Source organism: Bombus bifarius, unplaced genomic scaffold (genome assembly GCF_011952205.1).
Source record: "Bombus bifarius isolate JDL3187 unplaced genomic scaffold, Bbif_JDL3187 scf7180000008033, whole genome shotgun sequence".
Lineage (NCBI taxonomy): Eukaryota > Metazoa > Arthropoda > Insecta > Hymenoptera > Apidae > Bombus > Bombus bifarius.
The window spans coordinates 404,080-432,044 of NW_022884404.1; the positions used below are offsets into that span (position 1 = coordinate 404,080).

Below are 27,965 nucleotides of genomic sequence, written 5' to 3' on the forward strand. Positions count from 1 at the left end.
CCTTTCGCATTTAACATAAGCCACACGTGTGTGTACTTGTCAGGTGAACCTTGTACAGTCTTGCAGGCCTACCGCAGTCTCAAATATTGACACGACCTGTGATGAACTCGGGCAATGTCTTTTGACATCTAAGGGTTTCAAATTCGCGCCGGAAGTCGTCGCGCACCGAAACATTGGATGGTTCATCGCTCGGAGATCGAAAACGGCTAAATAGGTAAAACTGCCGTGCGTTAGCATTAAATAAGGACTGATTGATGTAGGTTCTGTTTTATTTTTTCCCTACGTATTTGACCGTATCCTCATTACCGAACGTGCAAATCTCATTTCGCGCGAAACGTGTCGCGCGCCAACAATGATCGGGAGAACGTCATTAGTGGAACAAAAAAGGATCCAATGGGCGAGAGAGAGAGGTAGGTCTCGAAATTCCAATCATACGAATGATCCTATACTCGATAATCTTGAAAAAAAATGTAGCATCCTTGAAATTTGCTCGGAATGATCGTAGATATTGAAAAATATGAAAACTGAAGTTGCAATAATATATTTGATACAAAAATAGCATATCGCGTGCTGTGTACCGTATCGGAATCGTAGTAAATTTAGATGGAAATGTAAATTACATCAAATCATATGAAATCTTAATACAAGTAGCCGGTAGAGAATACAAAATAATGTACATTTATATACAAACTGAATTAAATATCAGAGAGATATTAGCATAAAAATATGATAATATTGCGCGGCAAATTAATACTTTATACGGATACTGTAGAAGAAATGGCACGTCTTGGCGGAAGTTGGGGTCTTCTGAAAAATAACATCAATATCCGCACCAATATCCGGTAAGTATCGAATACCAAAAATACAATAAATGGAAAAGTCACGATAAATTTTGTTGTTTTAAAATTTTCATTCAAAAACACCAAGGCTATTTAATAAATATATTTTTTAATTGAATTTATTCTAAGTACAGAGTAAGTCGTGTAAGAAACTATTAAGAAGATGATGTTTAAGTAATCAAATAGACATTACGTATAATTATTTTTCAATTGCTCGTGTTTTCGTATATAGCTTAAAATAATATTTAGACACTGGAGGAGTAGATCAAGGATATTTCATTAGTTAAACGGATTATCCTGTAACCAGAAACTTTCATAATTATACAATTAGATGTTACCAAAGCTAAATCAGTTTCAGCTGGATTTCTGGTTTTTGCAACATTGAAAGTTTAAATAAAGATATTATTGTATCCAAGAGATTGGCAATCCGAGTGACGAGTTAACTCGTCTTTCTAGGTTAATACGTTAATATAGTAAGCATTATGAACTTAAATTCTATATAAAAGCTTCAGAATTTTGTTAAATTATTCAAAAACTCATCAACAATCGAATAAGGTCAAGGTACTCGTACCTAATTCATTAAATTAGCGATATTAAATAAACGTGTTCAATGTTAGCCAGACAGGCTCGCATCGATCCGATTGTAAATCAAGGTGTTTCTATTACTATTGTACGATGTATTAATAAAACGTGTAACGCAGCACCTATCCGAATGGCGCAAGAATGTCCTTGACGGTAACGAAAGACAAGCAATCGCCCTCGAAACCTTTTCGTGCTGCTGGACATTACGGAAGTACCGTCAGCCTGAAGAGTCTGGTGACAGAGAGTTCCGGAAACGGCGGCACGAGCGTAAAATGTCTGGATTGCAATGGTGGTAGCTTGATAAATCTGCACGAGCAGTCGGAAGTTTCGCAGATTAGACACAGAAGTCCGAGCTTGCCACCGATTTATAACAAGGATCAGCAACAATATCATTGTCAGGTTCGTCCGTGCAATACGCTTAACATAGAGACTGAAACACATATCAACATACAGGGGCTCACAAAAATATTCGAATACTTTCAATGATTTTGACCAGGAATAACGATTATAAATTATAAATTACAAATTGTAACGGTATACATTATTTATTAGACATATGATTTTTATTAAATAAAAGATATTGTAAAACGATAAATATATAAATATATAGGGAAGGTAAGCGAACAACAAAATATGTAGATGCAGAATTTAAGATGACCGTAATTTCTTTTTATGCTTGAATATTCGTAACATTGTCCTACTTTTTACGCTACATATGCGCGCTTACGTATTGTGTATAATTGATTATTTTTGAATATTCATTACGTAAAATTTGTTCTAAATGCCGTTCTATACGATAACGGAATAACAAATGAGCACGTGTTTTTAATTGCCGCTTCGAGACTGTGTTGAAAGTTATACGTGATTGTGTGTTACTCGTGAGGGGAAAGCAAAAGTAAGGCAGTCTGGCAAATCGATTCTTATCTTCCAAGCAAAGTTCACTCACCTCTTGACTACTCCTTGCCCGTATATGACCAAGTTTCTTACCAAAATTACATACTTCGTACATACTCCAATTTTCATATCGAATGTACATAGGACATGCAATAACTACCAAACCTGGTGCAACACTATTTAAGACTGAGTAACTTTTTTAAAACTGGACCAAACGACCAAATTCAGTCTAAAAGGTGTTGCGACACTTTTGGAAGTCACTGTATGTGTAAAGTTGAAGCAATTACATATATTTGATGTATATTATTGTAGTTTCAGCTAGAAGAAAATTACAATGCTACATAACGAATTATATGTATATACAATTTAAGATAGTTACATATTTTCAAAATTCATATAAAATAACAATATAGCAGTATTTAAAAAATTGATTTGCCTTTGCACAGATACTTATATAAAATCAATTTAAATATCTTCAACGCAATCAATAACGTAATAAATAACATGAGTACTTAAGGAAATATAGCTGTACTTTTAAAATAGAAAATAATTCTTTTCCTGCAAAGCATTTATAAAAACTGTTCTCGTTAAAATAACGAAACGCGATAAAGGCAAAGCAATCGTATTCACTTAAGCTTAAACCTATGTCAAGATAGCAAACAGGCCCTACAAATCTCAAAAGTCGATACAGAACCCTATCACCGTTTGTCGTCCCTGTCTCGTACTGGTACAGTAATCATATCCAACTATGAGTATATGTATACGTATATGCGCGTTAAAGGGAACACGATATTCAGATTGATGAAAAAGTAGGGAATTGCTCTCTCGTCACGCGAACCATTTTATCTTTACCTTTATAGAACAAATTCATTGCTTCGTATTTTAGGGCCAACAACGAGACTTCGCTACAGAAGGCTTACACTACCATTCCGAGAAACGTCGACTTTACGATCGTTACGAGAATTCAAAAAACAATCATTACGGCTCGCAAGGTGAAGAACGCGAAGGGGAAACTTCCGGTTATGCCAGCGACTCTGTAGACGTACCCGTGTCAGCGAAAGGAAGTAAGTTCGTATGGTAGATTTTGGAGTAAGAAGCTTAACATATTGTATCATACAGTAAGTACCAGATCGTATTGCATAAGTTCATGACACGCTAGAGTATGTCTTCTAGGAATTCGATTTTTGGAATCATCTTGTTCTTACCTTAAGCTATTTATTTTTTATTATTAGTTATTACAGTTTCTTACATATGTATGTGGAAGTGTTATGTTCGATTTTTTAAAAAAGAAGCATTCGCATTTGCCGATAAAATATTTGCTTTTAAATAACAGGTAATTTCCTGTTTGATTCTCTAGCGCTGTTGCCCAGTTGCAAACCACTAGGAGCGGACATGACCGAAAAGACGTGGCAGAATCCTTATCACACAACACCTGAAAATTCATTACCACCATCGAGGAGATTATCTGATGGTAGAATAGGCGAACTTAACAGGCCAAGATGGGGCAGTGTCTGGGGTCAGGAGACTACACGAGGAGATCCACCACCACCGTCTTGGTTGTCAAGATTGGGACATTCGAGCCAAGTATGACTATCAGAAATACCTTGTAACTCGATTTCGATAACTATTTAATACTAATTTAAATCAATAGAACAAATATCGTATCTTCTATTGATATATATCATGTTAACTATTATCTTCTATGATCAGAATTTGTAACTTTATATTAATATTTATCAAGGTTTTGGTTATTAATCACGAGAGTGCGAGTAGTTCAGACAGCTCAACGGTGGGCTCGATCGGATCCGATAACAAGACTTATCTTCGTGGTCAAAATATTCCTGTTGATGCACAAATTCTTCAAGAACGAGAAGTAAGAAGACAAAAAGCTCTAGAACTTCAGAGCGCGATTAAAAAACAACTTGAAGAAAAGGATCGACAAAGGAAAGAAGAGAAGGAGCGACGTCTGAGGGAGGAACGATTAGAGGAAGAACGAATCAAACGAGAAAGGGAAAAAGAGAAGGAAAGGTATAAATATATTGAGTTTATTTTTACAACGGATTATACGTGTCTCTACCAAGTAAACACACGTATAATTAGTTCAATAAGTCTATACGAAATCATCTTTATCCTAGATTTGAGGAAGAACAAAGAAAATTAAAAGACCGAGAAGCGGCTAAATTAAGACAAGCCGAGGCGATGCGTGAAGTGTTAGAAGCAGCAGAGCGTTTAGCAAAGGAACAAAAGAAATTTCGGCGAAAGTGCGAAAAAAATAGCGAAGAGAATCCCATTGCATCTCTTAAAAACTGTGAATCCAATATTTCGAATGAAAACCAGGTCGGTCAAAATTGCGCGAGTGCAGGAAGTCAACAGAATCTACCTTCTAATAATGACGATGTTGAAAACAAAACAGTCGAGAAAGAAACATCAAATACAGGAGAATATAGTAATGTTGATAACAATAGTAACAAAACACACAATGACAATACCGATGACAATAATACGATGAACAAATCAGAACAAAATATGGATGACATAAAACCAGTCCAAGTTCCTGTTAGCAAAGACGTAGCCATTGTACTAAGTGGTCGACTCGAAGATTCGGAACTACTCAGCAAGGCAAATCTACAATTGGTCAACTTGGTGTTGACTCCAACACCAAGAAGATTAGAAAATAATTCGAACAGTAATTTATCTGTAGGCTTGAATACCTTCATACAGAATATAGGCAGTTCGAACTTTACCCCAAATTCCTCCAGGATATCATCGATGATCGTAGAGAATAGATTACTCACGCCAAGCAAGTACAGAGCTATAAATGGCCGAGATTTCGGTACGCAAACAGATATAGAGAAAAATGTTCAGGATTTTCCGGAGAAAGTGCAGGACTTGACCACTAAGGATACTTCTATGAAGGACCGCAAGGATGCAACGAATGCTATTAAGAGGGACATTGAAAAGTGAGTCGTAATATGATGCATTGAATCACTTCAAAACTTGAAGAGTCGTAGAGGATATTATTCTTCTGTCTTGCAAATAGAAGCGGTAATTATGATTTCATTTCGTTTCTCGAAATTCTATTTTTTACACACTTTATTACACAATTATTTTTATTTTATATTACTATCTTTTTTGTATATTTATTTGCATGTATATACATTATTTATTATTACACAAGTTATGCTTGCTTTCGCTATATTTGGGTGTTTATAAATATGCAAATATTTTATTTTCTAACTAACATTTGCATGGTATTGAATGTTATGCGCAATGTTTCGTTAATTTAAAAGGTCTGCTAACGTTGGATTGGCGGAAGACATTATCGTAAAAACTTTTCGTCGGTCGAAACCTCAACCTAGAAGAGCTATCGAATCTAGACCACAGTGGAATGCTAATAGGTAATTTTTAATAATGTTTAAACATAGATTAATATTTAATTAAAGTTTATCTCATCGCAGTACGAAAGATGTTTAAATATCGTTAATTTCTTAGACCTGGAACTCGATATCGCACGCAAAGCGAAAAAGATCCTCATTATCAACGACGATTGCGATTGAGGAGACGTCAAGTTGAATCCAGCGATGAACGTTCTAGGTACACGTAATTCTTATTAATATTTCGATTCGTGCATTAAAAATATTATATTAGAAATATTATAACAGATAATCAACTGTGTTTTTTGATAGATCGCCATCTCCTGACAGAAGAAAGTTTATGAATATTAAATCGAAAATTCGAACATTAAATAGATCAAAATTAAAAGTTGACAACTATGACGCAGATCTCTCGATGGATAGTTTGAACTCTATCATACCATTGAGAACTGACAAGAATGGGAGAATCACTATCGAAGAGAATAGGAACGAGCAAAGTGATAAAACTCGATTGAACAATGTTCATATTAATAATACTGACAATAAAGGATCACGAAATGACAATTCTAATATTTGGTGCGGACAAGAAATTCTATCTAAATTATCTACTTTGAAAAACGTACGTGTCGTATAACGATATAGAGACGCTTTTAAGTATATTAGTGTTCCACAAATTGATATATGTAAATCTATCTTGCAGGGTCTTTTAATGAAACAGATCGAATGGGATTCCGAGAGATGCCTAATCTCTCCCGTTGCATCAGAGATCTTTTAACAAAAACCAAACAATCGCGTTTTTGTTCACATTTTCGTTTCTTTCGTTTTATATTTGTAGAAAACGAATTTGTACAGACAGCATAAAATAAGGAAGGAATAATGATTTACGTATCGGAAAATGAGATCTGAATATTTTTCTTGGATTGCAGATATAAATAATGGCCTTCCAATTGGACGATCTTCTAAAAGAAGATAAGAAGGATGCAAATTTATTACCTGATCTAAGTAAAGCAACCTGTAATTCTCAAGAAGAATTCCGGCGACTGCTCGAAAATTGCCCTGAATTTAAAATTAAACCGGAAAAGGTTGGAGTAATACGAATAATTTAACTGTCCCTCTACGATTGCGTACGATTAAGATCCTTTGACGGTGTAATAAAATGACAAAAAATTCACTATCAAAATCTGAAAATTCTATTCTCTGATAATTATGGAATAATTATGGTAATAGGTAAAAAAAGATGATGCAAAAGTGCGCGATAAAGAATTTTCCTGGAAACCAACCAGAAGAGAACTGAAAGCATTTGGAAAGGAATGGAATTATGGAAATCCGATACCTCCAGACATGAGAGCTTTGAATCTTCACGAGTTACAACAGGTTGCTATTGATTGGAGAATGTTAACGCCGATCAGACCAAAGTATCGACAAGACGAAGAAATGTTTTCCAGATTGGTATTTATTTTATTTAGGCCTCGTAATCCCGCACACACCAATCAAATTAACTTTTGAAACATTTTTTTACATCTGTAGATCCCTCATTTTATACCAATAAACTTTTGTTTGAAACATTTCGAACTATCAGAGCCAACTTGAATATTTGATGATTCGTAGATTGCCCTACATTAATAGCTTTAATCTGTGAATATTATTATTTATGTGTAGCGTTTTGGGAACCATATTTTTAAAATTAAGTAGTATCTTTAGGTCGTATAGTTATTTTATATTGTATTACGTTCTCTTTCTCAGGTAGAAATGGGAAAACTAGAAGCAAAAACAATTGCTAAAGAACGACGGTCAATTATAAGCCCCATTAGACGCAGTAAAAACCGTGCCGGTATGATCGAAAGTAGCGTAAAAACGTGTGCTGAGTGTGGAGAAGAATATTGCTTTGGTGAATTTTGTGGCGATGTTCTGTACGATCTATTTGTGAGGGTAACTGTTACGATTCAGCAGCCGAAAGTGAAAGTGTCCGCCGACACAGAAGCGATAATAGCTAATATGGATCGTAAAAAGAAACACAAGAGGAAGAAAAGAATTAAGAATAAAAACAGATCGTCCAGAAAGAATAGTAAATTGTTAATTAGACACAAAGGAATGAAATCTGCTGATTTGGGAAGAAAGAGCAATAAGGTCAAGATCGAGAACGAGGGCGATTCGAAGCCTGTTAAACCATTCAAAAGGAAATGCAGCAAATACCCTAAAAAAGGATTTCGAAAATAAGCGTAGAAAGTAACATTTAGGGAAACTAGAAAAACGAATTTAAGTAAATGATTGTTTTCAATAATGAAAGTGAAATATGATAATTATAAATGTAAAACGTGTGTATTCTAACGATATTGTTTGTGTTCCCAACGATGAGTAGATTAATTAGTAAAAAAAAAAAGTATAGATACTGTATAAGTTTATATAATGTAAATAATTTCATGTAGAAAGTAGAAACTAAAAGAGAATAATGAAGGAACAGTTGATGAAAAAGTAAAATGAGAAACGAGGTTCTGTACGTTTTATTATTTGTCTATATTCTGTGGTCCCTTGAAAGTTGGAATAAACTAGCCTTACTTATACAATATTTAAAAACTGTAATGACAATTAAATATGTACAAAACATTCATTGTAACGATAATTAGTGGGCGGGCGCAGTGAATGGTTGCAACTGAATGTTGAAAAATATAATTTTTATTCCTCATTTCATTTACCTCTTTTTACCTCTTCTTTATTTTGTAATGCATTATTTTTTTCGCTTATACTTCTATCTCAAAAATGTCACAATCAAAAATGTAAGTACGGAACGAGAAATATTCTATTTTCGCATTTGTACCGATTGCGCGATCTTTTTTTTTTTTTTTGTAGTAGCTTTGATCATGTACTTTAAACTTACAGCTACGAAATATTTATATTGCAAGGACTTATATAAACTTTCAGAATTTATAATGATATCATAATTCAAATAAGAATATGCAGCCCTTGGAAACAGAATATTTCTCTTGAATTATGTTTTTTCCATCAATTTTGAAAGAAAATTCCATTTATATCGATTTCAACATTAAATCGTACGCTATATATAATATTTGAACTGACTGAAATACACGCATTTTACACAAATATATTTATATAGATATCGTAATATCAGTAACTACGTTAACACTTTTGGTGAATAAAATACATCGTGAATAACCATGACATTTCTGTTTCACGGAATAATATCCTTTTATCTAGTCTACACTTGGTTTCCTTTATTCTATATTCGATATTTCTATTATGATCAGAGTCCAGGTGCATCACTACCAGATTAATAATATTGCAAGCGTTAGGCCACTAAACTTAACTTCGTATCGTACATTTATTTATATGAGGAGAAAGACTTTCTTTAGAAAAAAATATTTCAGTTACTTTGAACTACGCTCAAGCAAAATATCGACGTCACGTTATAATCACTATATGTAACTACAGTAGTCTCATTAAGCTACAATCAAAGTACATATATGTATGTTTAAAAATATAGTTAATTTCGTTGGACACTGATCGACACTTTTGAAATATCTCTACAATCATACTTGTATAGACCACGTTATTCAATCACTAGTTTTTCAAGCTACTACCACTTCAGTATACAATATAATTGCACATACGTATATATTTAATTAGAAAGAACATTGCTGATTAATATATTATACATATATACAATAGCGATAATATTTTTTTAATCATAATCAGTACAATTAAATTTAGTTTTGTTGGAAAGACTTCCTTATATCATTAGTATTTAATTTTTGTGTAATTCTTTTTTTTTTATTAGGATCTTGCGATAGCAACAGTTTTATAGTGATTTTTACATCGATATTTAATTACTCGATAGACGAGTAAAGTGCATATAAATATTATTCAAAATATGATATCCTTCTATCAACATGATTTTAAAAACTCCCTTAATTTCCAGGCTGATTAACTGAATTAACTTCGCCTCTTTGTCATTGTGTCGTCACGCGAGTTAGTAACCCGAAGAATATTACATACAAAAATATGATGATATTAAATACCTAGACCGCATGATTCAGTAACTACTCAAATTGTCCCAATCGTTGAACTTAAGTACACCAATGATTATTTGGTAAATATAAACATTTCTTACGACCAGCGTTGAACAATAACATTACATAATCGTTCATAATATAAAACTATCCTTCGTTCATAATATAAAACTATAATTAATTACATTTAGCTTTACTCAATCAATTGTCCACTTAAATATATAAGTTTAATACAGCTGTAACACTGAATATGGATAGTATACACGCAACATGAATTATTTAAGCGATGTTTGCATTTATAGTTGCAATAGAAACAAAATAAAGACTACATTTTTTACTTTTCTTTAGTGCCGTTTATACCTTAAACAACGAAATGTAACAACTCGTACTAGTAAGAAAAATCGTTATTTCAACACTGATCATAACGCCTGTAGAAAAATCTTTACATTCCGTATGTTTCCTTTTTATTACTTCAATTATAGTTGAATAGGTACTTCCAACAATTCGTTTGAATAATTACGTATAGGAAAGTAAAATTATAAAAATGCAGAGTGCTTGCTACATAAAATTAGAAATGTAGAGACGATATATTTATAAATAATCGAAAGATGAATATTAAAGTCTTTTCATTGCCAAAAATTATTATACAACAGTTGCCCATAGTAAAGTATAACATATACTTTTGGCACTCGATGGGGTCACTCGATACAAGCGACTATATTTCATTGGATTTTACATAATAATAACGATCCGTGGTTCCACACTATATGTATATAGAATTGAAGCTCGTTCGAAAAAATTGTATTTAAATAAAGAAACCTTTCTTCAAAGTATCAATATTTTATAACAAAGAATTTTTTAAAATATGTGAAATACTGAAATCTTTAATACCTTGTATGTATATCTCAAAACATACAGGTAGAATGAATATTTTGTGAAAATATATTAAGGGTAAAAGTACAAAATATGGAGAGCTATTTAAACGAATATTTTTTCATTTTCTTTTTATAAGTAAAAGCTATAAATGATAATATTATTTAATAGTACTATTTTACAACGTTCATGTAACGCTCAGGTATACAGTATACTTATCACAATATTTCATTCGCCATACACCCTAAATATTCTTTCTTTATCTTTACATATTAACATACAACACTAATTAGTAAATTGTTTCGAGCAAATGACGTTACAATGCAACTCCTATATTAATTATTACGCATTTAATCGCGATAACGCGATTGCAACTAACATCATTTTTCGATTTCAAATTTTTGTCTTTTCATTTTTTCAGAAAATAGAAGCCAAAAAACTCTGAATATAGTACTCAATTTTAATGTTTTCTTTAAAGATATTCTTAATATTTAATTCTTCTTTCAAGACATTACTTCTCTTATAGAGTTTAACTCTTGCATTTCCATATGCGATATTACTATATATAACGTAGATATTAACGATTAAATTACATTAGTTAAAAAGACTATTCGGAGAAAACCTTTAATGTATAATCAATATACTCACTATATTTTATACATGGCATAAAATGTGAACGGCTGGATTAGATTGTTCGTAAAAAATTAAAAGACAACATAATAACTTTGATTATTTGATCCACGTTTGATCATACTCGTTAATAAGACTTCCTTCAGATTTTTGTTCAGTAGAATTATTCTTATACATGAAAAGATAATATTTGCAGTACCTTCTTTTCTATTAAATATATTTAATAACGAGACACTTTGAAAGTCAGAACACAATTTTATTCTTATTAAATCACATAATATAATTGGTAAAAGTATTTTAGGTATGAATTAAATATTTTTTATATTTTTAAGTATTATACATGCCTACTGGTATTATACAAACACTAAAATCCGAAAACAAAAATATATATAATTATATATTGTACAAATAAATAATGAATAAAATTCAGTTATCTCAATTAAAACAATCTATTTTAATTAATAAATTAATCATATGTAATTGTATATTGACTTTCATTGTACCTCGTTTTACTTCTCTTCATAACTTGGCACAAATTTTGTCACAGGTTCGCATATGCTTATAAATACATATCAATCCTTAAAATTCGTTACTGATGTACTTTTTATGATAAAATATTACATACAGTTTATTATTACAAAGTATATAATTTTGGATCTATATGATGGAATAAATTACCCGCTATCAAGTATAAGAAAATATTTCTCTCAGTACATTGAAAATGACATGTACATCAGTAATGCAAACTTTTCTCCATAAGAGATTGTCCTGCACTTTATTATTGTTTTGAAATATATCTCATACTTTCTAAGTTTTGGCTTTCAACCGTTCGCATCTATAACATTTGAATTACTTATAATGCATAAAATTAATATTTAAAATATTACTAACGTGGATGCAAACATGTTGCAAAATAACCTAGCAAAAATATTGTTCATAGGACTTGTTGACAAAACGTAAAGGACATAAGTACTATTTGTTAACAATTTATACTTAAAATGAAACTCTTAAAAATACATATTAAAAGATGTAGCTGTAACTCATGGAATACTAATGCATCATTATAGACATATATGAAAATCCTTAAAAGAATAATATATATATAATAACTATTTTATAGTGAAAACTATGACTTATGCCTCTTTCGTTAAATGCAAAGCAGCTTCGTTAAAGCAGATAATTAGTATGTTGAAAAAATCAATAGTTAACAAAGATTTTTTCTGCATACAACGATTTTTGCACCTACAGTCATGTAGCATGTAAAATCGAACTGATCGAACAACCTAGTCCAATTGGCATTATGTACAAGGGGAAGGAACAATTTGGTCAGGTGGTTAATTGGTAAGTCATTTAAAACACACCTGGTAAGTCCGAAATGACACATGTCGTTTGGACCAAGCAGGATTCTCACTCTATTCCTTTTCACGAGGAACGTAATTTTCATCATACTTAATCACCCTCAGTTATCTTTACGAGCCTTTTTTTTACTTTTCTTTTGAGGTTTGGCTTCTGTCCAGACATCTAAAATATGTTTAAAAACACGTTTAAGATTTCTACTCTTGAGATCCAAGAATTTATATTATTATTACAATATTCAAAACTACAAAATTAGATTTATTACAGTGTATAAAATTACCTCCTAGTTCATCAAACACTGGTCCAGTCTTCTCTTGTGTTTGTATAGCTTTAGGACTTTTTCCTTCTGAATTATCTAAATCTTTTTCTGTATTCTCATCCTTCTTTTTTGCTCTTTGTTCTTGAACTTTATTATCTACTTTTGATGTAGGTGGGGTCACTACAGAGGTGTTTTCACTTTCAGAGACTTTCTTAGTCTTCTTTGACTTTCCACTCTTTTTCTCTTCTTTTTCTACCTTTTCATTCTTAAATATAATTAAATTGCATTAATTATTATAATATTAAATATTAAGCATATATATACGAAAATAAACATTTAAATGAACATTTAAAGAATACCTTAGTTTGTTCTTCCTTTTGTTGTTCTTTTTCCTTACTTATTTCCTCGTTGGAAATAGGTGTAAGTATCACATCTTTTTTCTCCTTCTCTTTCAATTCTTTATTTTCTGTTTCCTTAATAACTTTATCTTTAATTTCTGTTTTTTCTGAAACTTTTTGTTTTGTAACTTCTTCATTAATTAAATCAGCCTTTTTAGCATTCTTTTTGTTCTTCTTTGAAGGAGATTCTTCTTCTTTTTTCTTATTTTTCTTATCTTTTCGTGAATAAGCTTGTTCCCAGTCGCCTATATTTTAAAGATAAAATTAATGTTTATCTAGAATATTATTTTAAAAGTCATTTAAAAATATTCAATAGAATGTTACCTTCATCGAAGTCAACTGGCTTCTCTTGGAATAAATTCTTTATATTCTTCTTATTTTTTACTTGTTCAACTTTGTTTTCTTTACCAACTTTTACTATAACTTGATCTTTATCTTTTTTTGTTACAGAAATTTTATTATCTTCTTGTTTTCGTTCTTTCAGCTTTCCTTCAATATCATCTGGTTTAGACACAGCTTTCTTTGTAGCATCCGTTTTTGTTGATACAGATTTTTTAATAGGACTTGGCTTTTCAGTTGTAACTTGGCCATTAACAGATTTCTGCAATATACATAAATTGTTTCAATGAAAATTTAGAATACATAAATTTTTCATTTTTTATAATCTGTATACAGACAAAAAAGAAAATTATATTAATTAAGATTGTCCTAGTTTATGAATTTTTTGAAAATGGATACATAAATGTCTATTATGATACAATGAATAATAAAATATTTTAAAAAAGTAGAGAAAGGGATAATAATATTGATTCTGAACAGCATACACATAATTAAATTGCATTTTACGCATTGAGAAAGACGATAACGAATAATCGTTTTCAACTGGTGATGCCAGCTGATTATCAACCATGTGTTCGTGTAGAAATACTTGCAACAAATAGACAACCATATGGACGGTAAACGATAAAGATTGTTAGATTTGCATTGTAAGTTGATTCGAAAAAAAAAAAGAAAGATATATTGTTTAAATCGTTCACTTATGTCGTGCTAACCTTTTCTTTGATCTTGCTACGTTTCTTGTTGGCAAATTTCCGGTCCACGTCGGAGCCTACCGAAAGTTGTGCAAAAGGTGGTTGTTCGGCTTTCTTGAAACCAAAGACAAAAACGAGAATTGCACATACAAGCACGATACCCACAGGTAACGCATATTGTGAATGCTGAAGCAGCAAGCTGACGTCCATGGCAATACAAAGGACGTGTCAACGTGTGCGAGACCGACGACGGAAATGAGGGACGGCAATAGAGTGACGGCGACAACACATACGGTTACAACTCGACGGTGATCGGTGAACCGAACGCTTAACGCACACGATACAGATCGAATAACTCAAAACATAGCACTCTAGTGGAAGGTCTTCGAATTACTAAATGCCAGGCGGGCGCCGATCTTCGCTGACGCGGCTGTGACATGCCACTAAATAACTCAAACGAAGTCTTATTTCATATATTCACAAAAGTTTCTATGGAAATTAAATAACACATTTACGGATAGCGATACATCAGAATATCATAAAATTAGCGATTATAATTTATCAATAATAGAAGAATAATGTATCATATAAATTTTTCATTCTTTTGTATAGAAAGTACTGAATTTAATCACTTCGCCGCATCGATCCAAAGATCCACGTTACAAGAGTATACATATGTGATTAAAGTTTTCGTAAATGTAAATATGTAGTATGCATTACAATAAGTTCTATCTTGTTTCAAACAAAATATCATAACATAAAATTTCTAGGTATATAAAAAATTTGTCTTTATTAAAATTAGTATTGATTATAAATAATATAATACATATAACATATTAAATATCGTAACATAAAATTACTAGGCGTGTAAAAATTTGTCTTTATTAAAATTAGTATTGATTATAAATAATATAATACATATAACGTATTAAACAAAATTCTTATTAACTTTTTGATATTTTAGCGAACTGTACAACCATTGGCTTATCTTTTAAAATAAAACCATTTGTTTCATTAAGAGCTAATTGTGCTTGTTCTACATTTTGCAATGTGATGAATGCTTGACCCTTCATTCTACCCTCTTGCATAAGTCTCACATCATATCTAAAACAAAATAAATTATTATTAGAAACAATTGTTATTAAATTATATAACAAGCAAATTGCTTCTTATTTAATGCTTACTCAAATTCTGTTTTTAATTCAGGTACTATATATTTTCGGTAAATAAAATGTAGATCCTTCTCTTCAACTTGCTTTGTAAGATTCTTTATATATAAACGATTTGATGGTTTTCCAGGGTGGTAATTTTTAAAAACAGGAAGTAATCTTTGATCTATAATGAACAAAATATAATGAAAGAAAGATTTAACATGTTCTTTCTTTGATTGTTTTGTTATATTTAGAAGAATATAATGTTTTATTGAGAATATAATAATTCTTACCATTAGCCGAAATTCTATTGTTCGCTAATTGATTAGATGTAATTACTTTTTGCTCAACACCCTTAGTATTTTCGCTATTTTCAGCAAAATCAAGGGGTTTAGAAAGCGGAAACATTAACCCAAAGCCACCATCTGCAGCATTGTTTGAATCAGTATTTTCCTCTTTATTTGAAGCATCTAAGAGTTTATCCACCATTTTCAGTTCAATTTTAAGATTTTTTGTTTCACCACGTTGTACTGGCTCAAACATATCTGCTGGTTTTACAACTTTTTGTGTAGAATTTGAAGATGTTATTTGTTTATTTGGATTAATAAATTTTGGAATTTTTAAACGTTTTTTATGTTGTGGACGTTTTCTTTTTACAGGTATAATTTCCATAGGTATTGCATTATCTTCCTCATTTGACTCTATTTCCGATTCCTCTTCTTCTATTTCCTCATTGAAAATATCTATTGTATATTATATATTAAATATATATATATAACTTAAGAAAAGAACATAAGAAGAAGAGAAAATATAATTTCATTACCTTCATTTTCTTTAGTATATAAACTTTCTTTTATAAAAATATCATTATACTTTTCTATATCATAAGCTTCCTTAAGTGCTGGAAATTCTGCTTCTAACTCTTCAAAAGGAGGTGGTAAATTCATCCTATTCATCAAATGTAAAACCTATGTAAACATAAGATAAGATGAATGAATAAAGAATATAGTATATTAAATTATACTTTTATATTATATTTTAATTTCTTCACCTGAGTATAAAATACTGGTTCTTTTAATAATTGTATGGCTATTCTTATTAAAGTGCCTTTTGTTGGTGCTGAATATTTATATTGTATATTTGGTGGAGGTGGCTGAGTAAAAACTTGGTTCATAGTCCAACTATTTAGTTTCTGTAGAAATGTTTGAAAGTTAGATCTGTTTGTGGATTCCTTCTTACTTTCTTCTTTTGTAAGTTTGTTATTATCAACATTATTTTCTGTTTTTTCTATTGACATAGACTTTTTAGCAAATTCAACCGTTAAATATTGTCCTTTGACATTTAATTGATGTAAACGTAACAATGCTTGTGTGGCTATTTCTTGAGATTGGAATTTTGCAAAAGTTATAGTGTACTTTTTAGAAAACCTCAAAGTTCGGGTTTTAGTAGCACCATATTTTTTGAATAATTCATTACGTCGTTCATCAGAAAGTTCTGGTGGCAAATGAAGAATTCTAAGTGTATCTGAGGCCTAAAATAAATAATTTCGTTAATATATTTAATAAGAATAAATATTTTTATTAATATATTTAAAAACGTATTTCTGAATTCCATATAAAATTTAAAAAATAAAATAAAAACCAAAAATACAATGAATCTAAGTAAATATCAAATTATGACAGGTTAAGTATTAATGATATAATTTATAACATAAACTTAATAAAATTTTCATTTCTATTTATAATTTCTCAGTCATATGCATATAAATATATTAAATTACATGTGCTATTTCAGATGACATCCTAAATTTAAAAAATTATCAAATAATGTCAAACTATATTTATGATTATACTGCAGATCGTAAACATAAAGAACTTGTATGGACTATACACATCATCAGAAAGGAAATTATGAACCTGGAGGCTGAAGTCCAGCGACATCTTAAGATATATTAATTAATAAGGCCGCGGCATATTCAATTTTGACAATTTTATTTGCTCCTACTTATAGTTTCTAGAAATTTTACTTAAACTAAAGTTTTTGTTAATTTTATTGTTACCACAAGAACGTAATAAAGATCAAAAACTAGATTAATCCACTAATTATATAATAAACTATAAATATATTTAATAAGTTAGCTACAAAGTTTTTAAATTAAATGTAAGTTTCGCGAAAAGAAGATTTCTGCTTACGTTTATTTTATATTTGATATCTTTTCTAACTGTTCTATAAGTATCCTATTCTATTTTATATTTTTTTGTTTTAATTCATCCGTTCTCTATGTACTACTACGCGAATGCTGTCATGGAAACAGTTTATACGGAACTACTTTCGGAAAGTTCACTTGTCAATTTGATCCGCCGAATTTACCGGCAAGTTTAAAAACAACGATTATATTTTATTCGTAGTATATCAATTGCATTCTCATCGTCAAGAGACTTCATAGCTTGCGCTAAGCTTAATACAATTTTTCAACTAGGATTATTGACTGTTCCTAATATTCGCTTCTACTAAAGTATCGATTGGCGTTCGCGAAAGTGACCGCAAAGCAGAATAATCTGTTGCTCGTTGTATTTAAGGATATTCCAATTTCCAAATGTAAGTAAGATCTGACAACCTAATTGAAAATTACATAATAAACATTTGTATTCAAATTTCCATGGATGTAATTCAGAGTATAGGCATTTAATTATTTATTTTATTGTAGTTACCAAGTATGTAGCGCCAAATCGTATTGCAGATAATGGTAATCAATAATCAAAATTTATGATAAAAAATGATTGTATATTTTAACATATCTCTATATAGGTGTCTATATTATCGTACATCTACAATAGATCGTTAACTAAAGTAGATATTAAAATAAAAAAATAATTTTTATATTACTCTCATAATTTTATTGAAAAAGTATTACATTCTTATATGAAAAAAATACATTTCTTACGGAATGTATCATGTCTCTAAATAAACAAACAAGTTATTAAAATATTTCAGTCATTATAACAAATATTAAATTTATATGAAATTCCTATAATATATCTAATAAATTTGTATCCTATAATATAATAATAAACTGATTATAAATTAAAATAGATTATGTATCCAGGTTTAATCGAGACAGAGATCACAATAGAGCCCGCAGAGGTGGTAGTGGCAGAGGTAACAATAAAGGAGGTAGTGATAGTATTCGTGGTAATAGCATTAATATATGCGGTATACGTGGTAGAGGCACTACTAATAATATCAGAGGTATTGTAAAAAACAAACAACCTGGAGGAGCTCTTAGAAAAATCAATTGGGATGTGAGATCTTTAGAACCTTTGCGCAAAGATTTTTATATTGAACATCCTACAGTAAGAAGCAGGTAAAAACCTTTTATCTACTCTTTATTATTTTCTTTAACTACAATATAAATTTCAATACAATACTTTACACTAGATCAAAAGAAGAAGTATGCCAGTTCAGAGAAAATGCAGAAATAACTATAAAAGGTGACAATATACCTAATCCTATTCAATATTTTGAGGAAGGAAACTTCCCACCGTATGTATTGGATGAAATACATAAACAGGGATACTCTCAACCTACAGCAATTCAAGCACAAGGATGGCCTATTGCACTTAGTGGCAGAGATTTAGTTGCTATTGCACAAACTGGCTCTGGAAAAACGCTAGGAGTGAGCCAAATTAGAGATACATTAATTTTTAACTTGTAGAAATGTAAAGACGTTTTTTTTTTATTAAGAGTTAAAATATGCACATAATACATGTATATAAAATTAAGTTTTAATGAGTTTATATGAATTGATAAACTTTTAAAATATTTTTATTTCAGTATGTTTTACCAGCAATTGTACACATCATACATCAACCACGTCTTGGTAATGGAGATGGTCCAATTGCTTTAATCTTAGCTCCTACAAGAGAATTAGCCCAACAGATTCAGGAAGTAGCTAATTGTTTCGGAGAAGCAGCAGGTGTAAGAAATACCTGTATCTTTGGTGGTGCACCCAAAGGCCCACAGGCACATGATTTAGAAAGAGGTGTTGAAATATGTATTGCTACACCAGGTAGACTTATTGATTTCCTGGAAAGAGGGACTACAAATTTACGCAGGTATAACTATTATTTTTAACTAAAATTATGTACAATTAAAATATTTTCAATATATATGATATTGAATATGCATTATTTTAGATGCACATATTTAGTATTAGATGAAGCTGATAGAATGTTGGATATGGGTTTTGAACCTCAAATAAGAAAGATAATTGAACAAATTCGACCTGATAGACAGGTTTTGATGTGGTCAGCTACATGGCCTAAAGAAGTTCGTGCATTAGCTGAAGACTTTCTGACTGACTATACACATCTTAATATTGGTTCTCTGACTTTATCAGCTAATCATAATATTATTCAAATTGTGGATGTTTGCCAGGAGTTTGAAAAAGATTTAAAATTATATAGACTACTTCAAGAAATTGGAAATGAAAAAGAAAATAAAACAATAATTTTTGTTGAAACAAAACGAAAAGTGGATGATATTACAAGAAATATCAGGCGAGATGGATGGCAAGCATTGAGTATTCATGGTGATAAAAATCAGCAAGAAAGAGATCATGTATTACAGGAATTTAAAAGTGGAAGAGCTCCTATTTTAGTTGCAACAGACGTAGCTGCTAGAGGCTTAGGTATGCGTTACTTCTTCATAGTACTTAGATTATTTACACAGTCAAGAATATCGGGTGAATATGGGAATTGGCAACACTTATTGGATTAGCCAGATGCGTTATTAATAAGACCAGTGGACAGCTATGTATGTAGCAATGTGTGATTTATTGAAATTTTTTGATAGCAGAGCCCTTACAATACACAGATTAAACTCTATTTTAACTTTATTTTTATACTTTATGATATGATTTACGTTTTAAACAGGTTTGTATTTTTTTTATCATTAATGAAATATATAGGGTTACTTATATGTATAAATATTTAAATAAACATATTTTTTCAATAATAAAATTTACATGAAGGGTTCTAAAGAAATGCACACAAGCTACCACTAAGACTGTCTGCTTTTCTTTTTCAGAGGCACAGAGTACCCTAAGTGAACGCAGTGTACTGCCAGTATTGGGCAGACACAGTGAATGTTTTATTTTTCTTTGCTTGTATTATATCAATAACAATATCAAAATATTAAACATACGCCTGTGTTTTCAATTTTTAAATTCTTATATAGTATTATATATTTTTGAATTTAAATTTAAGAATTTAATACAGATTTTAATTTTATAATATAATAATAGTAATGATTACATCGAAAATGTTTATAATACAATAATTATAAAGTAATCATACATTAAAAAAAAAAATTCTGTTTTACCGTATATATGTAAGTAGTATATATTATATTTATTTTTTTATCTTTGTCTATTGATTTGCTGTTATAGTATGTCAAACAATTCTCAAGCGTTTTCTAGTGCCTCTAATTGTTAAAATTATTATTTAAAATCTAAAAAGGTCAATGCATTCAGGCTTAAACATTAAAATGCTGCCTTTATCCCAAACCAGACACTACCGCTGTGTCTGTCTAATCTCTAGGCCATCATACATGACTGAATAGCCCTACATTTAAAGTAAATGGGGCTGTTTTTGCTGATTTTGAAATGGAATTTCCAACTAAAAGGTGGGTGGTTTTCAAACCTGAATTATAGACAAATATATTTAAGTGAAAATTGGGGGATATTGTTCCATCTCAATAAAAGTTAAAAACTTTTAAAAATTTTATAATAATTTAATATATTCGAAACCATTTTATATATTTCATCTCAAGCATTCTATATAATTACTTTTGCAAGTTTGAAGATCATTCTGTGAACTTGACACACTCAACAAATGGGGTGATGATTATTACAAACAATATACATATAAGTATAAATATTAGGAAAATTCTTATATTTTGTAAAATATTTTTTCACAGATGTGGATGATGTTAAATATGTAATAAACTTTGATTATCCGTCATCGTCAGAAGATTACATACATAGAATTGGTCGTACTGGACGAAGAAGACAAACTGGTACCGCTTATGCATTCTTTACAACTCATAACATGAAACATGCAGGAGATTTAATAGAGGTATTAAGAGAAGCAGGACAAAATATAAATCCACGACTTACTGAAATGGCAGAATTAGCTAAATCAGGAAGTTATGGAAGCAGAAGTATGTTTAAATTATTTTCATGTAAAGCTTAAATAAATTTCATAATTCATTTATTTTGTATTTTTTGTGAAAGGTGGCAAACGATTTATGAGCAATGACAGAAGTAATGCTAGACGAGGTAATACTGATACCAGAGGAAGAGGTGGTTCTACGAGAGGAAGAGGTCGTGGTGGAAATTCTTATCAATCTACTTCAAACAATTATTCAAATTCAGATTACAATAGCTATAGCAATATGAGACAAAGTAATTCAACTAATCAGAATACAGGGTATGGGTATACACAGAGAATTTATGGGCAGAGCAATTTAACACCAAGTTATGGGGGAGGAGATAATTATGGAAGTACTTATCAGTATAGAGGAACAACATACTAAAAATACATATACTATATTACAAACAAATTTTACTATCAAAGTATGTTAATAACAGTATAGTTACATTTGTGTTAATCTTAAGATAAATAAAATAAAGAATACACAAAATATGAAACAGAACCAAAAAGTATCATGTATTTTATATACATGATAAAGAAAAAAATAAAAAGATAGTTAGTAATGGTTAAAATAATGTTTGTTAAATATGTATGTATTATTTTAAAAGTTAAAAACTAGATTTCATTATACAAAATGTTTTAAAAAACATTTCAGGTTAATAAACATATATTATGTTTTTATTATATAATTTATAACTATACTATATTTTGTGTTAATAATATTTTGTGTTAAAGTAAAAAATATTTTAATTAAGGAAGCTTTGTGAAAAATAATATTTAAGTGAAATTAGCTTATTATATTTTGTTATACATATCATATACATATAGAATGTTAAATGATGTTTATTAAATATAATTTAATATAATGATGTTCATTAAATATAACTACAAAAAATTTAAAACTTAATATTTTTCACAAATAATAATATATATATATATTATATATAATATATATATAATAATAATATATATATAATATATATATATTATAATATATTATAATATATATATATATTATTTTTCATTTATTATGATAAAATTTTATTCAATAAATTTTGGTACATGTATAAAATAAATTGTTTATTTCACTGCGTGAATATATCAAACAAGTTATATAAGTGCTAAAATTTCCCATTAAATAATTATAACTAAATGTATTTTGTTATATTTTTATGTTGTGTGTGTGCGTGCGCATTTCAAGTTATATTAATAAAATTATCCTTTTTAACAAAATTAACTGAGTTGTTCTTACCTATAAGCTATAAAAACAAAAGACATTAATAAGTTGATAGTTTGCTTATCAATCCGATATTTTATTTTAATGTATTTTTCCCTACTCGATACTATTATTTCCGGTATTTTATGCAATTATATTTCATAAAATATTTATACTTAATATTTAAACTTTAATAGTTGAAAAAAAAGAAATAAAATATTTTGTACATGGTTAAAGTATGTTTAAATGATAAAAGTAATATATATTAATATATATAAAATGATAAAATTGAAAGTAAAATGGAGGTATTTCCTGATACAATACGACGCCATGATATTTGTTTCACAGATCCTCTTCGAATCGTATAACGAGAACGCGTAGTAGAAAGTAGAACATACTTTTGCTTGGTTCTTGTTAGTGGTACGTGTTGCTATTAAGGAAAATCATCGCAATTCTAATTTTGGAGTAATAAGTATCTTTATTAGAATGTAAGTTATATGAAATTTCTATTAGCATTACGTAAAAATACCTATTTCCTGTAAATTTCTTATTGACATTTGATGTCTATGATTGACTGCTTTACTCCATATTGTTCTTATATTAATGAAATTTTTGCGCTCATACTTAATATATATCTGGCTTTTAAACTTATTTGTAACACATTAGTTATTAAAGGAAAGTTTTAATATTAATAATTTGTTTTTATAAGTATGAAATATATGGATCTTGATTTTATAATTATAATCTCACGAATTCACAGCACGTGTTTAAGCTACATTATTAAAATTTATTTTACTTCATATGATTAAAATAGTATTAAATACATATACTTATGTTATAAATGATATACGATATATTAGAAAACAAAATATTTTTTTTATAATATCATTTACAACTATTCACATAATTATATCTATGTATATAAACTGTGTACTGTATTCACAGTTAGTTAATACATAGAAATTACTTTATGTTTAAGGGCGTATCGTGATCGTGAACGTAGTGATAGAAGAGGAGGAGGAGGAGTACGTGGAGGAGGTCGTTTTAGTGGTCGAGATGGAAGTAGTGGAAGTGGGAGATTTGGTAGTAATTCCAATAGAGATAGTAGTTTTGGAAACAATAATTTTAAAAACCGGCAACCTGGAGAACGGCTTCGAAAACCAAGATGGGATATGAGTGCATTACCACCATTTAGAAAAGATTTCTATCAACCTCATCCTAATGTTACAACTCGAAGTTCACATTTAGTTGAAGCTTATCGTTCAGATAAAGAAATTACTGTAAAAGGAACAAATGTGCCAGGGCCAAATATATTTTTTGAGGAAGGTGGATTTCCAGACTATGTGTTAAATGAAATTCGTAGACAAGGTTTTGGGGAACCAACTGCAATTCAGGCACAAGGGTGGCCTATTGCTTTATCTGGACGTGATATGGTTGGAATTGCTCAAACTGGGTCTGGGAAAACATTAGCATATATTTTACCAGCAATAGTGCATATAAATCATCAACCAAGATTAAATAGAAATGATGGTCCTATAGCTTTGATTTTAGCACCAACAAGAGAACTTGCACAGCAAATTCAACAAGTTGCATCAGATTTTGGTATCTCGTCGCAAGTAAGAAATACATGTATTTTTGGTGGAGCTCCAAAAGGCCCTCAAGCTCGTGATCTTGAACGAGGTGTTGAAATTTGCATAGCAACACCTGGACGACTTATTGATTTTCTAGAACGTGGTACAACAAATTTACGTAGATGCACATACTTAGTACTTGATGAGGCTGACAGAATGCTTGACATGGGTTTTGAGCCACAAATTAGAAAAATTGTAGAACAAATCCGACCTGATCGACAAACTCTTATGTGGTCAGCAACTTGGCCAAAGGAAGTTCGCAATCTTGCAGAAGAATTTTTAACTGACTATATACAAATTAATATTGGTTCTCTACAATTAGCTGCTAATCATAATATCCTTCAAATTGTTGATGTATGTGAAGAATATGAAAAAGAGGGTAAACTTATGAAACTTTTAGAAGAAATATCAAATGAACCAGAGAATAAAACTATTATTTTCGTTGAAACTAAGAGGAAAGTAGATGATATAACACGTGCAATTAATAGGTATGGATGGCAAGCAATTGGCATCCATGGAGATAAAAGCCAACAAGAAAGAGATTATGTATTAAATCGTAAGTGTTAACTGTAAAATTCTATGTATATAAACATATTCTGTCCAATACTAGAGAATTTATTTCAGAGTTCCGGAATAGCAGATCTGCCATTCTAGTAGCTACAGACGTTGCAGCAAGAGGATTAGGTAAGAATCCGTTTACACACAAGTGGGTATGATGTAAGGGTCAGGCTGCGATGGTTATTTCACATTTGTGAGAGTTGTATAATTGTGATGTGGCAACGGATAACGGCATGTGCCAGACTGATTGACATTAGTCCTTTCTTGGTGTGAATGGAAATTGTTTAAAAAATACAGAGGTTCAAGAAGAGAACTATCAATTAATACAATTACTGATTCAAGTCTCTTTCCTATTTCGTTTAGGATATTTTAATTGATTTCCATTAACTCATTATTTAGGGAACTTAATGATATAAAATCACAAACAGAAAGTTAATGCTGTTATTTTCGTCTTTTCAGCACAACAATACTGAAGGGATACTTTGTAATTTTAGTTTTATTACAATTTAGGTGGATTTTGACATACTTTTAATCTCTAATAATCTATAAATTCTATAACGTAATATTTTCTTAATAAAATTTCATTAATTTTAATAAATGAATATTTTAATATTAATTTAAGACATGAGTTATGTTCTGAGGAACATCATAATTCGTTTCCTGATTATAGTGCTATATTATTATTATTGTCAATATTGGAATTAAAAGTAAGTCAAAATATTTCAGCATTAAAATTAGTGTAGGTAAACAGGTAAGATGATAGAAGATTCATGTTTTTAAATTTTGCTCTGATTGAGAAAAGTCTTGTCAGTCTGGTATTAACGTGCTGTTCTATGTGTTTTCAGAGGCACATGCGACGGAGTTTTATCAATGATAAGAACTCTGGAGAGCTTGCTTTGGAATATATAATTGAATGGGGCGTGACTGCTGGTCTGTCCCCGTGCAACAAGCTAACCTAACGCTGTGCCTCGGCTCACCGTGCCACTTGAAAAAACACACTCTCACTCTGTACCTGCGACGGTCCAAAGTATGGAAATCATAGAGTTAGGGTATCTAGCAAACAAGGACTACTAGACAGGATAGATGTTGTACCATTTATTTTCTTAGATTAGAAGGGTAGGAAACGGCATTACTTTATTTTGCACTGTTTGTTAAATTATATTTCCACTAAATTAAAAAAAGTAAATTTAGTTTAAATTTATAATCTATGTATGTCCGATTTACAAATTGTTAAAAATATGCATTAGTATAAAAGAAAGTTTGTGAACTAACAGTGCAAAATAAATGTTGGTGTTACTCATACAATGGAATGCGTGTGGGGTTGATCGGAGAATGCACATGGTGCTCATCCAATGTTCCAACCTCACGGAAGCAATGCGCAAGGACCAAATTTTGAAAGACCAGCACAGATCCATACTTTGGTGCGGGAGAGAAGGGTGTGAAGTTACTAAGAGTAAATATACAGCTCGCTAACGCATAAAGTGAGAATTCCATGAGAACCATCTGAGCTCTGATTCCTCTACATTTCCAAAAATGTATTTACGTTTCCAGCTTTTGACAACCACAGGTAAATAATATAAAAATTTGCTCTTTGTGGTCAACTCATTTGTGTATTTCATGTGAAAATTATAAGTGGAATTAAGGACTGAGGAGTTAGTGATGAATAATAATGAATAAATATTTCTAATATAAAATGTTTTATCTCATCAAATTTTGTATACAAAAAAATACTGTTTAATTCCATTTGTATTGCACATAACATGTCTACTAATGCTTTAATTAATTCGCTTTGTAAGTTAATTGAACCACAAAGACACAAGTAATTTTCGTTTTTGATGATTATAACTTCTAATGTTATATAGATGTGGAAGATGTTAAGTTTGTGATAAATTTGGATTATCCATCCAATTCTGAAGACTATGTACACCGGATTGGTCGTACAGGACGTTCACAACGTACGGGAACTGCGTACGCATTTTTCACTCCTGGTAACGCACACAAGGCTAGTGACTTAATTCAAGTTTTAGAAGAAGCAAAACAAGTTGTAAATCCCAAACTATATGAATTATCGAGGAATCCAGGCATTTATAAAAGTATGTATATTTATAAAAGTATGTATTTTTCTTTGACGTAATTAATTTTGCGTTTAATATCTTTGTTTTACGTTTTTTATTGTAGGAGGTCGTTATGGGGGACGTAGTGGAGGTGGTGGAGGACGTGGTTCTGGGGGCCGTGGCGGCACTTCCCGTGGTTCGCGTGGCGGTCGCGACGGAGAAAGAGGTGGCAGATTTGATCGTTCTAATGGCGGTGGAGGAGATCGAGGAAATAAGTGGAATGGTAATAATAGCAGTATAACGTCAAATAAAAATTGTAAGAGTTCTATCTTCTTTCTACTTTACTTTTTTAATGTACATTATTAAATAATCTATGTTTATGTAGGTGGTGTGGGAGGAGGCAACTATAATAGTAAAGCATTTTCTCAAAACAATTATGGAGGAGGATCTGGTGGTGGTTCCAGTGGTTATAGTCAAAATGGTGGATATGGAGGCAGTGGAGGAGGAGGTGGAGGTGGCAGTAATTATAGACAACAAAATGGCTATTGATTACAAAATAATTCATTTTGAGTGAATGTTTTATGTAATATAGTAAAGAAATGTAAACAATCTAATGAATGTTCTATAGAACGGGTTTTTTTATGTAACGTGCTTCTCGCAATTAAACACAAAGTAGAGTAAAATGCACGTGATATTATGGCCCATTAAAGTAATATGATTAAATGTATTAGCAAGCTAGGTTACAATTTAAGGACATTCATAATCATTCTTAAAAAAAAAAAAATGAAAAAGATAAAAAGTGTATATGCAAATGTAATGTTAGGTAGAATGTTACTAATGATTTTTGACATGTGATACTTGCAAATACGACTATATATT

General features: G+C 30.4%; 6 protein-coding genes and 1 long non-coding RNA gene across 11 annotated transcripts; 5 read left to right on the forward strand and 2 right to left on the reverse strand.

Moving 5' to 3' along the window:
• The first annotated feature begins 318 nt into the window (after positions 1–318).
• LOC117207494 (histone-lysine N-methyltransferase, H3 lysine-79 specific) lies at positions 319–6,505 on the forward strand. The gene is made up of 11 exons (XM_033447795.1): positions 319–410; positions 773–842; positions 1,541–1,820; positions 3,202–3,379; positions 3,673–3,899; positions 4,057–4,343; positions 4,451–5,275; positions 5,606–5,713; positions 5,808–5,909; positions 6,002–6,308; positions 6,390–6,505. The coding sequence occupies exons 1-11, from the start codon at positions 353–355 to the stop codon at positions 6,462–6,464; spliced, it is 2,517 nt and encodes an 838-aa protein (XP_033303686.1). The 5' UTR covers positions 319–352; the 3' UTR covers positions 6,465–6,505.
• Positions 6,506–6,599: 94 nt separating this feature from the next.
• On the forward strand, positions 6,600–8,069 carry LOC117207493. The gene is made up of 3 exons (XM_033447794.1): positions 6,600–6,771; positions 6,917–7,138; positions 7,433–8,069. The coding sequence occupies exons 1-3, from the start codon at positions 6,625–6,627 to the stop codon at positions 7,904–7,906; spliced, it is 843 nt and encodes a 280-aa protein (XP_033303685.1). The 5' UTR covers positions 6,600–6,624; the 3' UTR covers positions 7,907–8,069.
• Positions 8,070–10,689: 2,620 nt separating this feature from the next.
• On the reverse strand, positions 10,690–14,685 carry LOC117207492 (nucleolar protein 58-like). The gene is made up of 5 exons (XM_033447793.1): positions 14,283–14,685; positions 13,555–13,831; positions 13,192–13,475; positions 12,854–13,097; positions 10,690–12,738 (listed from the first exon to the last, which is right to left on the reverse strand). The coding sequence occupies exons 1-5, from the start codon at positions 14,469–14,471 to the stop codon at positions 12,677–12,679; spliced, it is 1,056 nt and encodes a 351-aa protein (XP_033303684.1). The 5' UTR covers positions 14,472–14,685; the 3' UTR covers positions 10,690–12,676.
• Positions 14,686–15,182: 497 nt separating this feature from the next.
• On the reverse strand, positions 15,183–17,329 carry LOC117207491 (RNA-binding region-containing protein 3). 2 transcript variants are annotated; one of them, XM_033447790.1, is made up of 6 exons: positions 17,193–17,329; positions 16,464–16,943; positions 16,236–16,380; positions 15,706–16,155; positions 15,446–15,596; positions 15,183–15,365 (listed from the first exon to the last, which is right to left on the reverse strand). In XM_033447790.1, the coding sequence occupies exons 1-6, from the start codon at positions 17,211–17,213 to the stop codon at positions 15,206–15,208; spliced, it is 1,407 nt and encodes a 468-aa protein (XP_033303681.1). In that variant the 5' UTR covers positions 17,214–17,329; the 3' UTR covers positions 15,183–15,205. The 2 variants fall into 2 exon arrangements, with proteins under 2 accessions (XP_033303681.1, XP_033303682.1); XM_033447791.1 differs by having other exon boundaries at positions 15,206–15,365; positions 15,706–16,134.
• A 377-nt stretch (positions 17,330–17,706) lies between these two features.
• LOC117207508 (ATP-dependent RNA helicase dbp2-like) lies at positions 17,707–22,136 on the forward strand. Of its 2 annotated transcripts, XM_033447810.1 has the most exons (8): positions 17,707–18,010; positions 18,519–18,776; positions 18,851–18,903; positions 19,003–19,088; positions 19,247–19,527; positions 19,609–20,102; positions 21,392–21,634; positions 21,708–22,136. In XM_033447810.1, coding segments are annotated over exons 1-8 (1,719 nt in total). In that variant the 5' UTR covers positions 17,707–18,008; the 3' UTR covers positions 22,010–22,136. The 2 variants fall into 2 exon arrangements, with proteins under 2 accessions (XP_033303701.1, XP_033303700.1); XM_033447809.1 differs by having other exon boundaries at positions 17,708–18,010; positions 18,851–19,088.
• Positions 20,109–20,616, forward strand: LOC117207510. Its single transcript, XR_004487532.1, has 2 exons — positions 20,109–20,346; positions 20,501–20,616. It is a non-coding gene; the product is annotated as an uncharacterized LOC117207510 (long non-coding RNA).
• A 1,003-nt stretch (positions 22,137–23,139) lies between the features above and the next one.
• Positions 23,140–27,870, forward strand: LOC117207517 (ATP-dependent RNA helicase dbp2-like). Of its 3 annotated transcripts, none has more exons than XM_033447819.1 (6): positions 23,140–23,331; positions 23,823–25,030; positions 25,099–25,158; positions 26,895–27,125; positions 27,211–27,369; positions 27,472–27,870. In XM_033447819.1, coding segments are annotated over exons 1-6 (1,824 nt in total). In that variant the 5' UTR covers positions 23,140–23,329; the 3' UTR covers positions 27,636–27,870. The 3 variants fall into 3 exon arrangements, with proteins under 3 accessions (XP_033303710.1, XP_033303709.1, XP_033303711.1); XM_033447818.1 differs by having other exon boundaries at positions 23,143–23,331; positions 27,211–27,402; XM_033447820.1 differs by having other exon boundaries at positions 23,150–23,263; positions 27,211–27,402.
• The last annotated feature ends 95 nt before the right edge of the window (positions 27,871–27,965 follow it).

Coding starts and splice junctions, on each gene's coding strand:
- LOC117207517 (XM_033447818.1), top strand. Junction 25,159..26,894: donor CGTTGCAGCAAGAGGATTAG/GTAAGAATCCGT, acceptor AATGTTATATAG/ATGTGGAAGATGTTAAGTTT. Junction 27,403..27,471: donor TATAACGTCAAATAAAAATT/GTAAGAGTTCTA, acceptor ATGTTTATGTAG/GTGGTGTGGGAGGAGGCAAC.
- LOC117207492 (XM_033447793.1), bottom strand. CDS start 14,471: ATGGACGTCAGCTTGCTGCTTCAGCATTCACAATATGCGTTACCTGTG. Junction 13,476..13,554: donor GCCAGTTGACTTCGATGAAG/GTAACATTCTAT, acceptor TTTAAAATATAG/GCGACTGGGAACAAGCTTAT. Junction 12,739..12,853: donor AGTGTTTGATGAACTAGGAG/GTAATTTTATAC, acceptor AACATATTTTAG/ATGTCTGGACAGAAGCCAAA.
- LOC117207508 (XM_033447809.1), top strand. Junction 18,777..18,850: donor CATCCTACAGTAAGAAGCAG/GTAAAAACCTTT, acceptor ACTTTACACTAG/ATCAAAAGAAGAAGTATGCC. Junction 19,528..19,608: donor GGGACTACAAATTTACGCAG/GTATAACTATTA, acceptor GCATTATTTTAG/ATGCACATATTTAGTATTAG.
- LOC117207493 (XM_033447794.1), top strand. CDS start 6,625: ATGGCCTTCCAATTGGACGATCTTCTAAAAGAAGATAAGAAGGATGCA. Junction 6,772..6,916: donor TTAAAATTAAACCGGAAAAG/GTTGGAGTAATA, acceptor TTATGGTAATAG/GTAAAAAAAGATGATGCAAA. Junction 7,139..7,432: donor AAGAAATGTTTTCCAGATTG/GTATTTATTTTA, acceptor TCTCTTTCTCAG/GTAGAAATGGGAAAACTAGA.
- LOC117207491 (XM_033447790.1), bottom strand. CDS start 17,213: ATGTCATCTGAAATAGCACAT. Junction 16,944..17,192: donor TGTCATCTGAAATAGCACAT/GTAATTTAATAT, acceptor TATTTATTTTAG/GCCTCAGATACACTTAGAAT. Junction 15,366..15,445: donor GAATTAAAAACAGAATTTGA/GTAAGCATTAAA, acceptor ATTTTGTTTTAG/ATATGATGTGAGACTTATGC.
- LOC117207494 (XM_033447795.1), top strand. CDS start 353: ATGATCGGGAGAACGTCATTAGTGGAACAAAAAAGGATCCAATGGGCG. Junction 843..1,540: donor AATATCCGCACCAATATCCG/GTAAGTATCGAA, acceptor CGTGTAACGCAG/CACCTATCCGAATGGCGCAA. Junction 5,714..5,807: donor CCACAGTGGAATGCTAATAG/GTAATTTTTAAT, acceptor TTAATTTCTTAG/ACCTGGAACTCGATATCGCA.